A 13,410-nucleotide genomic window follows, 5' to 3' on the forward strand; every position below is an offset into this window, starting at 1 on the left:
TGATGCGGGCTACAGGATGTGTGCGGGCTTGGATACAGGACGACTCCATCCACGATCTTCAATGGCGCCGTAGGACTGGACTGGATGGACAGACGGATACAGTGTGTGCGGAGCGGAGCGAGTATGTACGAGGCCTGGTCGAGACTGAGCAAGTCGAAGCGGTGTCCAGGGAATTAGCTCTGTGAAGTCCGAGGGCCAGCTATGCGGGAGGGGGAAGAGGGGACCTCAGGGGGCGGCATAGTCAATGGGTGGCCATGGTGGTCCTCGAACAGTCTGCGTCCAGCATGAGAGGGGAGGAGCGACAGTCCTGTCATCGCGGTGGCGGGTGACGGGGACACGTGCATATATTCGCTCAGACTGAAAGCAGGATTGGGGGTGTGCGGATCAGGAACCGAGGGGGGGAGCGTGTACCGGGGACCGCGAGAGGGGGATTGTAGATGCTGGTGTGGCCGCTGAGAGGCGGATAATGCGGGGGGTGAGAGTTGCGAAGGGGCTGGATCCGTTGGAGTCGGCGGTGTTACTGTAGGTAGCAGAGGTACTTCCAAATGGCCCGTGGCAAGCGCACGAGGCGCATCATGAACGCTGGATAATCTCGAAGGGGCATTGGGGGCATTCGAGTCGCGCCTTGCGACCAAGGCCGGTTGGGCACGTGGCGACGCCGGTTCCGTGGCGATACTGGAGACGGAGGCAAAGCTACCGCTATAGTCCCTCTGAAGCATTCGAGGGCTGCCGATGCCCTCATCTCCAGTGAGGAACAGGACGCGACCTTTGAGACCCGAGCCTCCTCCACGGAGGGCGCGGAACGCGGCTGCATCTCTTGCGTCAGAGTCTCGACTTGCCGACGGGCGGGCAGGGGACGGAGAGGTGGCCATAAGAAGCAGCATATCGGCAGCATCCGTGTCGTCGACACGGTCACGGGGTGTCATCTTCGGAGTCCCGGCGCCTTCTGGGCGTAGACCGCTACCATGGGATACGCTCGGCCGTCGTGCCTTCGCATGCGATAGCGCGGGCGACGCTTGCGACATGCCGGGAGAGTGTGGAGGCGTGGCCGTGGAACGAGTTGCTCTGCCGAAAAGCGAGTGTTGCGACGCGGTCCGCGCAGGCTTTCCTCCGGGGGCAGTTCGGGCGGCACTTTGAGCGTACTGCGCGAATGAGTGCACAGAACCCGGGTCGGATCCTGCAGAAATGCTGGACCTGGGAGAGCCCGCTGTGGTCGACGCGGAGGTGCGCTGCTGATTCAGAAGAATCGTGGTCAGAGTCGTCGCTGCCTCGATGTCGATGTCTCGTTCTTCGAAGCTACCCTCGGCCGTGACGCGCTGTTTGCCCTTGCCCTTGCCCTTCCCAGCGGGCGTACGCCCAGCCTTCTCCTTCTCCTTCTCTTTGGTTTTCCTCGACTTCGATTTGCTGTGGGTGTCGGGTGTGCGCGTGGCCTTGCTGCTTCGATGAGGAGTACGGTGGGGCTCAGCAGGTTTCTCCGGGGCGGCGGCCGGAGGGTCTTCGGGATTGTGAATGGTACGAGCGCGCTTTGCGGGTGGTGGCGCCAAAAGCGACGAGAAAAGGCTTTGCGTGGCGGACGCGGTGACCGATGGAGGAGGAGCCATTGAACCCTTCTTGGCTGAGCGCGGGGCATGTGCTCCGCCGCCGCCGGGGCTCCCAGGCTCGCCGAAGAAGTTTGCCGTTCGCTTGGTGCTTGGAGTATGTTTGCCTGGGGCTGCGTGTTGATTGTCCAACTCATGAAAGGAGTTGCCTGTCGAGCTGCTCTTTACCTTGAAGTTGGCGTAGAGCAGACGAGCGCGCAGGTTAAGGGCAAGCTGCGGAAACGAAAAGGGGTCGTTAACGGCGTGTTCTCTCGGAAACACGGTACATATATGCGCAAAGGGATTGCGATGCAGAGGAAGAGGGTGGGAAACAGAACAGGCCGCGCATTTAGACGCAGCAAGTCGAACAACAGTGATGTGAGCAGAATGGTGCGAAGGTGCGCATGGGGGTTGCATCCTGCCACGGCGTTGAAGTGTGGCGGACGGAATACGCGTGTTATCGGCCGTAAAACCGGCCGAGAACAGCAAGAAGCACATCGGAGGGGAGTTGGACACAGGAAGCGGAGAGGGGCGATGGCACGGATGGGACGAGGGTGGGAAGACTTTAGGAAACGCGTCTGTGCGTACCTCTCCGAGATGAGCACCGGCCGTGATCTTCTGGGCGAGGTGGTCTCTGTCAACGCCTTCGACGGACGGCATTCCGTTTGGCGCGATGGCGGAGGACGACGCGCTCCCTGCAGACTGGAGATAGCGAGGTCTTGGGGAGGGAGTTGTTGCGGACGAGGAGGGCGTGGCCATGGCCGCTTCGCGCGTCGCCGGCTTGCCTGTAGCGGTTGGGAGCGTTGGAACGACGCAAGCAGGCGAGGGCGAACGCGGGACACGGGCAGGGGAGGTGGTTGGAACGTCGGGAACGTGTGACTGGGAGAGACGCGGATGGGCACACCGCGGCGAGAGCGCGTCGCGTCGAGGGGCAGCCGGCGCCATCCTCCCTTACGTAAGAGCGGCCGCGCTTATTCCAGGCGCCCATAAACACGCCTCGACGCGTTTCAAGCGTCAGCGCGTCAGCCACCGTCGACGCGTCCCCTCCACGCGCCCATGACCGCGACCACCACGGTCGCGCTGCTCTCGACGCCGGAGGGCTCGCTGTTCTCGCCGCCTGCACGCCCTCTGCGCTCGTCGCTCGCTGTGCCGCCCATCACCCGCACCGGATCACAGGGCCTGTGCCGCCGCTGGCGCTCGCCCTCCCCGGATCCGGTGCCTCTCCATCCCGACCGTCCTTTTCGAGCAAGCAGGACACAGCGTATGACACTGTCCGTGTAAGTGCGCGTCTTCACTGAACGCGCATCGCGCGCCTCTCCCCGCCGATCGCAAAACCGTCGCCATGGTCGCCCCGCTCCGAGTCCCGTGCACCCCCAGTGAACAACAAGGGTGCGACAAAAGGGCATGCTTTGTGGACGCATGATATCACTCATCCATCGATGAGCTTTTCTAATCGTATTCAGACCCACGCGGCTGCTTCTCTTAGCGCTTTCCCTCAGCCTGCAGGTGCTTCCTCGCCCCAACTCTCCTTGAACGGATAGCTATACCATTCTGGGTACAGCTATGATCGACTCAGGTCCACCGAGTCCCGTCAACCGTGATCTTCCTGCCACCGGCGCCATCGAAACGCGCTCGATCGACGCAGGTCTGCCCGTGGGTCCAAGCACAGTACTCAAACAAGCCTTAAGCAAGCCACGACTGAACGTGAACCCCCGGCCGCCCACGACAGCTCGGATGCCATCCCAAGGGTTTTTCCAGGATGCTGTCGATCAAACATTCTTCCCCGCCGCTTCAAATCATTGTCCTGAATGGTGCAACACTATCGTGTAAGGAATGGTGTGCGATTCTGAAACCGCTAAACATTGCTATCGACGTTAGGCTTGTTGCAAGTGTGAGCCTTTTGTCATTTGTTGTCATCACTCGTTTCGCTGATTATCGTCCACGATCGAGTCACGGGAACGAGGCCAGAGTCCTCATGTGGTTAGGGAGAATGAAGGAATACAAGCCTTCGCCCTTTCCAATCGTTTTCTCATTCTACTGATGGTCTGCCCGCTTCCGACGACAGTATCCTCCAGTGACACTTCAATGAATGCATTCCGGGCCAGCTTGGCTGCTACATCACTACCGGCAATATCATAATACTCATTGCGTCCAAGCTCATCCCGAGCCGCTATCAACGTTTCCACAACTCAAACGTTTGATGGTTCCTTCGAGCCCGTCCCCATTGAAGCTTACGATGTTATAGCATTTCCAGATATCTTCACCAAGATCGAGGTCATCATAAGCCCGAACACTCTCGGCGGCGAGAAAAGAAGCCAGTAATTGTAGTACACGGTGACTGATGTTGGGAGCCCCCTTCCAGCTGATTTCTCTGGGCGACGTTTGAAAACAACCTCATATAGCACATCGGAATCTGGTGCGTACCTACTAGCCTCCGTGTCGAAGGAATGATCCGAAAATTTGACTGGACGGGTTTGAGGCAGGCTATGCTAAAGGCGTCGTGGCGATAAAATTTTCGGGGCTCGATTGCGGTGGCATGTCGTGCAGAAGAATTCGTGTCTAAGGCCGAGGCGCATGATAGCATCCGCACGGAACATCGGATGAAAAGCTGCGCAATATTGCATACTAGAGCATGCGCTTCTGCGCCTCATGCATCGCCGCTTGACAGTCCAGACACCTTCCAACTCTCCTTCGGAAAGCGACTGCGCTTCTACCTCTAGACAAACGGATGTACGGCAGCAACGCCAAAATCTTTCTCTGCAAGTGTATGCCCGAGGGTCTTCTATCCTCTGAATATCACATTCACCTGCGTCTTAGCTTACTGCGCCCCGAGGATGACCTCCGGATTCCACCTAAACCGCGGAAGTCCGTTCGGAGAACCCGCCGCCGCAAGGTGTGCGTGACAGTCTGGCCGACTCGATAGGCTGCCCATGCTGTAAGACGATTCTCGTACCGCACGGCGAACACGTCGCTTACGTGCATTCAGCAGCTGCAGCCACCATCTGCCCGGGTGTGTCTGTCGTACAACAACGGAGGAGCAACACCTCCGCCACGCTTCTCCGGCAGCGGGTATCACGGGTGCCGACCAAGAACATCCGAACCGGGCGTCCCACGATACGCACTGGGCGCCAGTGGCTCAACTCGGTTCGAATCGCGCAAGCGCCGTCTTATCCCCACCGGGACGACCGCTTGCGTCGGGTCCGATCCCATCGTGTTTGTCCTCGACGCCTCCAATGTCGTAAAGCCCCAGTCGGTGATACCCGCCTGACACACCACCGTTCACCAGGACTCCCGACCTGCGCGGGCTTTCGACTGGGCTGCTTAGACCTCAGGAACGCGGCCGCGTCACGTCGGCTGGGCCCCTACGGCTCGCAGGCTGCAGCTCGGCTGCGGGACCGTCGCCGACTGCGGACAACTAGCGGTGGCATCTTCTCTCTGGCGGGGCAGACGACGCGCGGACGACAATTCGAGCCCCATTTACGGTCGCCGTACTCGCCGTACCCGCACCTCGCCGCGCGGGGGAAGCAAGACAGTACCTCGGGAATCTGACTTGTCGCCTATCTCGTGTGCCCGCCGGCCTCGCGCACGCGACCGCAGCATGGATCCATGCTCCACGGACGAAGCCTGCCTTGTTGGTTATTCGATCCAGGCGCACGCGACCCCAAGGGCCTTTGATTTGTCCGCTTAACGGTGGGCCTGGTCAGGGTTTCTCGGTCACGACTCTCCATGATCTATCTCTTCGCCAAGGGCCGGTGTTGCGTGGTAACCTCTACTCCGATTTGCTTTTTTTTGCGTTGCCTCTTGGACGCGGATCCGTCAAGCGCGGGAGCTGAGCTCAGTCTGCTGTGTTGAAAGTTTGTTTGACTGCACAGGTGTTTGAATGGCCGCACCGGCTAAAATTACATTACAAGGGCATCATGGCGCTGACTGTGACGAGCTGTGCTCTGCGGAGTTCACCGTCCGCGTTGAAATCTAGTGCGCGCGCCCTAAGACTAGTAAGCACTTGGCCGTGCATCTGACGCTACTGTGGGCTGCACAACCAAGCACGACGTGTTGAATACTCCTTCTCCGATGTCGGAGATTATACGATTTCAAAACAAATGCATTCATTGGCAAAGCACCTGGCACACGAAGTCCGAGGGAGAGTGATGAAGAATCCCAAATTAACGTATTACCCTACGGCGCAGTATAGAACACGGTCGCAGTTAACGTCCAAGTCAGTCCAAGAGGGGAAAGGGGAACACGCAACGATAATACGGGGTATAAAGAACGAATTATCGGGTCAGCCTGGGTACATAGATACAAACATCGAGAAATCAGAATCGAGAGGGCAGAGATACAATCAGAATACAAGGCGTGAATAGATAGAGCAGAGCAGCGGGAGCACAGCAAAAAAGCAGAAAGCAAACGGCGAAGCCACCATTTGGCGGACAATGAAACTTGGTCCTCGAGTTCGAAAAGTCGTTGAAGTCGGGCTGTCCTTGAGTCGTGTCGAGGTTTGTGTATCAATGAGGTTATATTGTCCCCGCGCGCCACTACGCGTCGCGGGGCTCTAGTTGTGTCGTGAGTGGAGCTATCGAGACGAGAAACGAGGACCATAAGCATCTAGGAAAGTAAACGAGAAAGGAAGCAGAAGAGAGAGAAGTCTAGAGAAGGAAGTCTAAGGAAAAAGAGAATCCGAACCTGCGAGTTGAGTCGAGTGCGCGTCCCCGGCACTCGTGTGGCTCCGGCCCTGTCTTAGCGGCCCTGCACGCGTCTGCAGACCTCTGCAACCTGCGCCGCTATAGAAGAGGCAAGAGGAAAGAGAAGAGGAAACAAGGCGCGAACGTCCCAACGCCACCGTCCCCCAAACCCAGTCAGCCTACATCGCGTCTTGGAGAATGGCGAAGCCATCGTGGATCATACCCATCAGCGGACACGCCTCCCGGGAGCGGTTCATCACGGCAAGGATCCGATCGAGCACCGCGCGGGCGGCGGGGGGTCCCGTTGGGCCAGCGTCTGGGGCGTTTGCGGGCGTGGGGTTGACCCGGGCGGACGATTCAGAGAAACCCGAGAGGGCGGTGGATGTAGAGGGACCCGGTAAGGCAAAGGACTGCGATGAGGAATGCGCCTGCGTTCGACCACGGAGTATCTCACCAATGAGCGTGCGGCAGACTGCGGTCCAGAGAATCTGTGAAATTGTGAAGATATCAGTGTGGATAGAAGGGAGGGGGGTTGAGCAAATAAAAATATAAGCGAGGAGAAAATTGGCGTACCGCAAGGATGGGATCAATGTTCGTCGGAGGGAGGTTGAGGTTTTCGAGTACCGTCGCGGCTGCCTCCGCGGCGGCGAGGTCTTTGTGGTCGTTCATGCGGTCCAGCGGCTTGAAGCTGCTCCGGATCTGGATGGTTGCCGCATAGGCGAGGGTATGTGTGACGAGGCAGGTCAGCGCGGCATCAGGCGTCGAGCGGTCAATTGGAGGAAGAGAAGAAGTGAAGCGATCGATCAGCGCATCCAGCGCGACGTAGCGCGCGAAGAACTCGTTCCGGTCGACTGTCGCTGTGTGTGTGAGCGTGGCGGCGCGACGCAAGTGGTAAACAGTCATGTTAGTTTTATAAGGACATGGGAGGACTCGGAAGGGACCTACGAGACGTCCATTGCGCTGACAGGTGAGTCGCACGCTCGAAGAGCGTCGCGGCCTTGGCGCGGAGGGAGAGCTTCGATTCCATAACAGAGGTTGGGGCAGTCGCGCCGCCCACGAGAAAGTTGTTGATTGTCAGGGAGCTCCGGAAGCCAGGAGGCATCCCGCCCTGCGCGGAGCACATGTCAGTTTCCTATCAACTCGTACACGTAACATTTGCCAGATGAGTACTGACCGCTTCATACTGCGCCATTTCGAGCGGCCAGGGGGTGTCGACATGAGAGCCATTGTGGTTGAAGTGCGGCGGGGAGCCGAGGGCAACGGCCCAGGCTTTGTCGAGCGCATAGACAAACCAGAAGGCCTGGATCCGTTCGCCCTCCTCGATAGCGTCGCGGGGCGGAGGGATCGAAGGAGCGCGCCTGTGGGAAGTCAGCCCCATGGGTGCGCCGTGCTGATCCGTCGAACTCCGGATTTTCGTCAAGCGGCAGCTTAGTGTCAGGGCGACTGCAGCGCTGCTGTGGTAGCGACCCTCGAGGAAACGAGACATGGTGAAAAAGTAGGTCGCAACGAGGACTTCGGCCTGGATGAGGTACACCACGGCCGCGGAGGGCTCTCGGACCGACGTCGCTAGAGCGGCCTTGGCCCGCTCCAACAGGACGGCCTCGTACGCGCGGACGTTTGGGGTGCTGGATAGATGCGCTCCCCATAGATAGATGGCATTCAAAAGAGCAGGAGAAAGCAGCGCTCGGCGAGGATCTCCGTACGGAAGCTGGAGGGCGTGCATGAAGCGAGGAATGTTGATGAAGAAGTTTAGAGAGCCGGCGCATGGCATGAACGTGTTGATACTATAAAAAATCAGTATTGCGATGAATTCGCAAATTCTACTATTTACTCACAGGGTCCGCACCAGGTCGGCAGGAAGTTCTACACTTGGGTCCTGGGACAGGGCGGGCAGATTCATCCCGAACATGGCCGGCAAGGGTGCAGGGCTGCCGACACGGCTGATGTCTAGCAAAGGTCTAATCGGGGGAGACGGCATCGAACCTAGGATAGTGTCAGTGTGACTAGACTCGGTATGGTGTAATCTCAAGGGTACCTGGACCTTGGGTGGGGTTGAGCACGACGGAAGGCGGGACGAGTTCAGGGTGTTCAAGCTCGCGGATACGAGTCTCTAGTCGAACGATCTGCTCCTCGAGCTGCTGGGTGGGACTGAGGTCGGGCCCGTCGGTGTACTCGCAGTCGTTCTCCCTACCGGTGCGGACACACTGGAGGCAGATAGGGCGAGTACCGTCGCACCTCTGCACATGGGTGTCAGTGTCAGCGAAGAGAGAGGTCCGCGCGACGAGCACTGACCATCTTGCGTCTGCGGCAGTTGAGACATGCTGCCCCTCGGGGGGCCCTTTTAGAGGATCCCCCAGAGGATCCGTCGCCGGCGGATGAGCTAGCTGCAACATGAGACATGGTGAGTATGAGAGAGGGAGATGTTCAGGAGGAGGGATGGGCTGTGTCGAGTTGGATGGGACGGCATGAGGAGGCATGAGGACTTTTATAGTATCGGGAGAAATGGGATATGGATGAGAGTACATAGCCCGGGCGGTGGACCGAGTCACAGGCGAAGTTCGGGATGTGAGACGCTGGGAGAGACAGACCTGGAGATGGGCCTTTGGATTTTGGGTGCGGCTCGTGTTGGTCAGGACGTCAGCCAGCCTAGACGGCCATGCTGACGTAGGATCAGCCGCATCGTACGCAAGCGGGCCTGAAGACACCGACCGGGCTGACTCCATGCTCCCACCCGGACGGCGCGGCCGACGGCGCATGTCGTACCAGGAACGCCGAACATGACACAGTGGTGTGCGGACGCCGCGGGCCACAGTGGGCGGGCAGACGAAAGAGGCACCGTCGGGCGTGGCGCGCTCAGCGAAGCGGGGCTCGGGACAGCGCGGAACTGATCCCCGCGTCCGTCCACGCCAGCCGGGTTGGCCTCGCGTCTGAGATCTGACTCGAACTGTTCGGCCCAAACCGACTCGGTCTGACTGCTGATCATCTCCATTCAGCCAACTGTATTCAGATCGTAGATGCACTACGCACACCCTGATGCGCTGAAGCCATCGAGGAACAGCTTAGAGGCACCCGGGTCGGCGGGAACACGGAATCCCAATCTCCTTCCCGTCCCGTTATCGTACGGGACACGATGTCACGGTCCTCCTCCCCGCATGTTGTGCACAGTGGTGGCACTGCCGCACAAACAAGCTTGAAGCAAATAGCCCCTCGGGCGAACACGGGAGGAGCCCACAAGGTCAGCGAGACAACACGAAGTTGGTTAAAGTTTCTCTGCGGGCCGGGCCGTGAGTTTTCCGAGATGCAAATTGCTGAGTGCTCGGCGTCGAATTCAAATTCCTCTCTGGTGGGTGCCGTGACAAAAGCATCTCGGAGAGTCCGATTGCACGCGCTCAACCACTCCGCGGAGACTAACGTGCTGCTCGTCCGGGAGCTGACAGTCGGCCTCTGGCATGGACCGACGCCGTGCGCCCCGATCGGACGGGAACGATACCACCTCAGCTCCCCAGGACCTACACCGGGGCCTTTGGCCAGCATTTGTCGAGGGCCCCGGCGACGGTGAAATGGATGAGGGGTCCTAGTAGCTGTGATAGCCTGTGAAGGTGGCAGTACTGGAGTTGTTGGTACTGAGCGTGTGAACGGTCACGCGACGCTGATACTTATGTCATACCGCCTTGGCCAACACGCGCAAACAAGCTCGGCCACCAGAGCCACCATTGCCTGTATTCGATCCAACCATCTGCCCTCAGCTTCCTCTACCTCCACACCGCTACCAGAGATCTGCTCTTAGCTGAGTTAGACATCACACACGCCCCAGTAACGATGAGCGCCGTCGAATCTGAGACTCAAGTCGTGGCTGCACCGGCCAAGAAGACGAAGCAAGTCAAGCCCGCACGTAAGCAGGTCAAGCCCGGAGAGGTAGAAAAGAAGGAAGCACCGCAGACAGGAAAGGAGTACAGTGCGTGACCCATGCCTCATACATACGCTGTCTTTGCTCACTCCACCTTCCTCAGACATCTGGTACAACAAATGGGCCGGCGGTGATCGAGAAGACAGCTACTCCAAGTACGTACCCTCCTCTCCAGTCCCTCCCTCACCCCATCTCACCCCCTCCCCTTTCTTCCTCCGCGCCGCGCAGCAAAACAAAGTCCCAGACGCGCTGCAACATCAAGCGCGACGCCGGCCTCACGCGCGCAAACACGACCGGGGTCAAGTACTGCTGCCTCTTTTTCGCGCGCGGCTGCTGCCCGTACGGCTGGGAGTGCGAGTACCAGCACGTCCTTCCCGACGCGTCGATCACGCTCCCGGACACGTCCAAGGACTGCTTCGCGCGCGACAAGTTCGCGGACTACCGCGACGACATGGGCGGCGTCGGCTCCTTCCAGCGCCAGAACCGCACGCTCTACATCGGCCGCATCAAGGAGACCGGCACCGGGGTCGAGACGGAGGAGGTCGTCCGGCGGCACTTCAAGGAGTGGGGCGAGATCGAGAAGAGTGCGTCTTTTGGTTTTGACTTAGAGCAGTCGTGTGTGTCTGGGTGGGTGCTTGCGCTATGCTGACACGACGCCCCCTGCAGTCCGCGTGCTCCAGTACCGGAGTGTCGCATTCGTGACGTACGTGTCTGAGATGAACGCACAGTTTGCCAAGGAGGCCATGTCGTGCCAATCCATGGACAACGATGAGATTTTGAACGTGCGGTGGGCGACAGAAGACCCTAACCCTACGTCCAAGGTCTCGGAGAAGCGGAGACTGGAAGACATGGGACGAGAAGCCATCCAGGCGAAGATGGACCCTCGCATCATCGACGCCATGCGCTCAATGCGTGCATTGGAGGACGGTATCGGGCTGGATGCGGATGATGAAGACTTGGAGGATGAACGGGGCGCAAAACGCCAGCGTCTACTCGAGGATGCGCAGGACGATGACGACGACGACATCCCCTCACCACCAGAACCTCAACCGCAGCAGGAGCAACGGACAGGCATCCTGTCGTCTGACGCCATGGAGGGGCTAAAGTACTTCGCCGAGATCCGCAAACAGAACGGGCTGGGACTTGCTACAGCACAACCAAAAGTCACAGCTCCTCCGCCAACAGGCGGGCTTGGGCTTGGGGACTATGCGAGCGACGACGACGACTGATACATTTACTGTAACACTTCTGCGCGGATGTATGTAACTTTGGACATGGTGGTAGGAATGCATGTGCATGCTAGAGTTCTTGTGCATCGTCCGAGCAACTGGTGGCGAAAGCATGCGGCAAGTGAGGCTGGGGATGTTCACTCCGTTCCGCCGTCGGCGTCGTCGGCAGCGACAGAGGTTGAGGAGCTTGAATCGCCGCCGTTGAGCGACAGATTGCGAATGCGCTCCTCCTCTGCCTTCAGGTCCTCCTCTTCTTTCTGTTTCCGGTACATCTCCAAGTCCCACTCCTCTTCGTCTGCTTCCTCCTCGTCTTCGAACCACTCGGGGTTGTAAGTGAACTGCAGCGCATGTCGGCGTCCTTCTCCCAAGACCCAAGTGCAGTGAACCACGCACCAGATCTCGTCCACTCATTCCGCTGTTTTTGCCTGCTGCGTGTCGATCATCCTTGGCCTTCTTCATTGCCTCCTCTGCCGCCTGCTTCTTGTTCATCCGCGTCTGTTTCCACTTTGCGAATGACTCGGGCGTAACTGGTGTGAGGTTTGGTCCAAGTTTGTGGCGCTGTAATTGACTCGCATCAGTTTGCTCTCATGGCACGAAGTTGGGGCCAACAACACACCTCGACTTCCAGGAACTCCTCCAAACTAATCGCGTTCGCCTTCTCAGCGTCCTCAATCGCCTTCTTCTGTGATTTGAGGACGAAACCGGGCGGCAGAGCGTGACGGTAGTGGCAGTTGTCACCGTTTGGACATTCCCAGAACCACCCGTACTTCTCCGACTCGATCGCTTGGATAAAGAACTTGCATACGATCTAAAAGAACAGATTGCTTCTGTTCAGAGACATGATATGTCGCTCTCGGTGTGGCACGTACATCTGTGGTCGTGCGAGGGTTTCCGGTCTTCGAGAGCACGACTGTTCGGAGCTTCTCTTCGTCCCAGGACTCCATCGTGTCTGCAGCACACGCCCTGCTCAAGCCCAAGGTTCCGCAGCGCACGCACGCAACCACGCACCTGTGAGCTTGTCGTCCCGGTTGTCCTCGTACAAGTTCTTCTTCTCCACCTTCCGGTTCACGTTCACGTCGTGGCTGAACTTGCACTTGGTCCCCTTCTCGCACGTCCCCGCCTTGAAGAACGCGCACAGCACCGTCTTCGGGTCGACGCCGAACGGCACCTTCTGCACCTGCACCGGCTTGAAGAGCGCGGCCTCCTCCCGCTTCCGCTTCTCCTCCTCCAGCTTTTGCTTCTCGCGCATCTCCTTCTCCTTCTCCTTCTCGAGCGTCGCGCGCGACTTGCCCGCCATCGACTGCTGCTTCTCGATCATCGCGACCTGCTTCTGCACCTTCGCCGACCGGTTTTTCTGTGCGATGCGTGCCGGAGGGTCAGCACGGGCGGTCGCGGGCGCAGAGATCGCAAAAGGTGTCACCGACGTTCTTCATGCCGAAGGTCTGTGAGTGATTTGTAGGACATGTCAGTGCGGGGAGGGGTGCGGAAAGGAGAGAGGGGAGGCACCTTGTCGTCCTTCTGCTTGCTGCTAGACCCTCCCTGGGGCTGCTTCTTCGGCGGCATGGCGGCAGATCTTCAGTGGGGAGGGCGCTGTGGAGAGTCTTGGTACGTGGGTCAAAAAATAAAGGAGGTAGATGCCCTCGATGAGATTGCTTGCATGCGGGTCGCTTAGAGGAGCACGAGGGACGGAGGGCAGAACGTGGATAGGCGCCCACGACGATGCAATGAATGTGTCATGTGCTCCGGCTGGCCGTGTGTCCAAATAAAGCAGGCGAGTATGTTGAGGGCACGAGTCTTACTGCAGACACTGTGAGATCGATACCTGTGCAAGCCTGGTTCTCCGCTCCGAAACCAGAGCCGGTTTCGAAGTTCGGCTCGAACGGCACAAGCTCAGCTGCCGACTCACCCATTGGTTCGAAACAATGTTAAGTAGTAGACCGTGAGGAGACAGAAATATGACGGGGATGTGGTATTACTTTATTACTGAAGGGTTCCGATTGTGACAGAGCGCACTA

General features: G+C 58.7%; 4 protein-coding genes across 4 annotated transcripts; 1 reads left to right on the forward strand and 3 right to left on the reverse strand.

Moving 5' to 3' along the window:
• Nucleotides 1-173: 173 nt before the first annotated feature.
• Nucleotides 174-2,336, reverse strand: BXZ73DRAFT_38181 (uncharacterized protein; the record flags this gene model as incomplete). The annotated part of the gene is made up of 2 exons (XM_048018137.1): nucleotides 174-1,811; nucleotides 2,166-2,336. The coding sequence occupies 2 exons, from the start codon at nucleotides 2,334-2,336 to the stop codon at nucleotides 174-176; spliced, it is 1,809 nt and encodes a 602-aa protein (XP_047883100.1).
• Nucleotides 2,337-6,438: 4,102 nt separating this feature from the next.
• BXZ73DRAFT_73316 (uncharacterized protein) lies at nucleotides 6,439-8,659 on the reverse strand (the record flags this gene model as incomplete). Its single annotated transcript, XM_048021876.1, has 7 exons — nucleotides 6,439-6,747; nucleotides 6,833-7,116; nucleotides 7,205-7,367; nucleotides 7,434-8,043; nucleotides 8,095-8,242; nucleotides 8,295-8,496; nucleotides 8,552-8,659. The coding sequence occupies 7 exons, from the start codon at nucleotides 8,657-8,659 to the stop codon at nucleotides 6,439-6,441; spliced, it is 1,824 nt and encodes a 607-aa protein (XP_047883101.1).
• A 1,419-nt stretch (nucleotides 8,660-10,078) lies between these two features.
• BXZ73DRAFT_38446 (uncharacterized protein) lies at nucleotides 10,079-11,395 on the forward strand (the record flags this gene model as incomplete). The annotated part of the gene is made up of 5 exons (XM_048018192.1): nucleotides 10,079-10,214; nucleotides 10,270-10,321; nucleotides 10,395-10,750; nucleotides 10,833-11,153; nucleotides 11,238-11,395. 5 exons carry the CDS (start codon nucleotides 10,079-10,081, stop codon nucleotides 11,393-11,395), a joined length of 1,023 nt encoding a protein of 340 aa, XP_047883102.1.
• A 137-nt stretch (nucleotides 11,396-11,532) lies between these two features.
• Nucleotides 11,533-12,958, reverse strand: BXZ73DRAFT_37931 (uncharacterized protein; the record flags this gene model as incomplete). Its single annotated transcript, XM_048018098.1, has 7 exons — nucleotides 11,533-11,733; nucleotides 11,789-11,953; nucleotides 12,012-12,203; nucleotides 12,265-12,344; nucleotides 12,404-12,749; nucleotides 12,820-12,837; nucleotides 12,902-12,958. 7 exons carry the CDS (start codon nucleotides 12,956-12,958, stop codon nucleotides 11,533-11,535), a joined length of 1,059 nt encoding a protein of 352 aa, XP_047883103.1.
• Nucleotides 12,959-13,410: the final 452 nt, after the last annotated feature.

Source organism: Epithele typhae, assembly GCF_022376455.1.
Source record: "Epithele typhae strain CBS 203.58 chromosome Unknown BXZ73scaffold_2, whole genome shotgun sequence".
NCBI classification, from domain to species: domain Eukaryota; kingdom Fungi; phylum Basidiomycota; class Agaricomycetes; order Polyporales; family Epitheliaceae; genus Epithele; species Epithele typhae.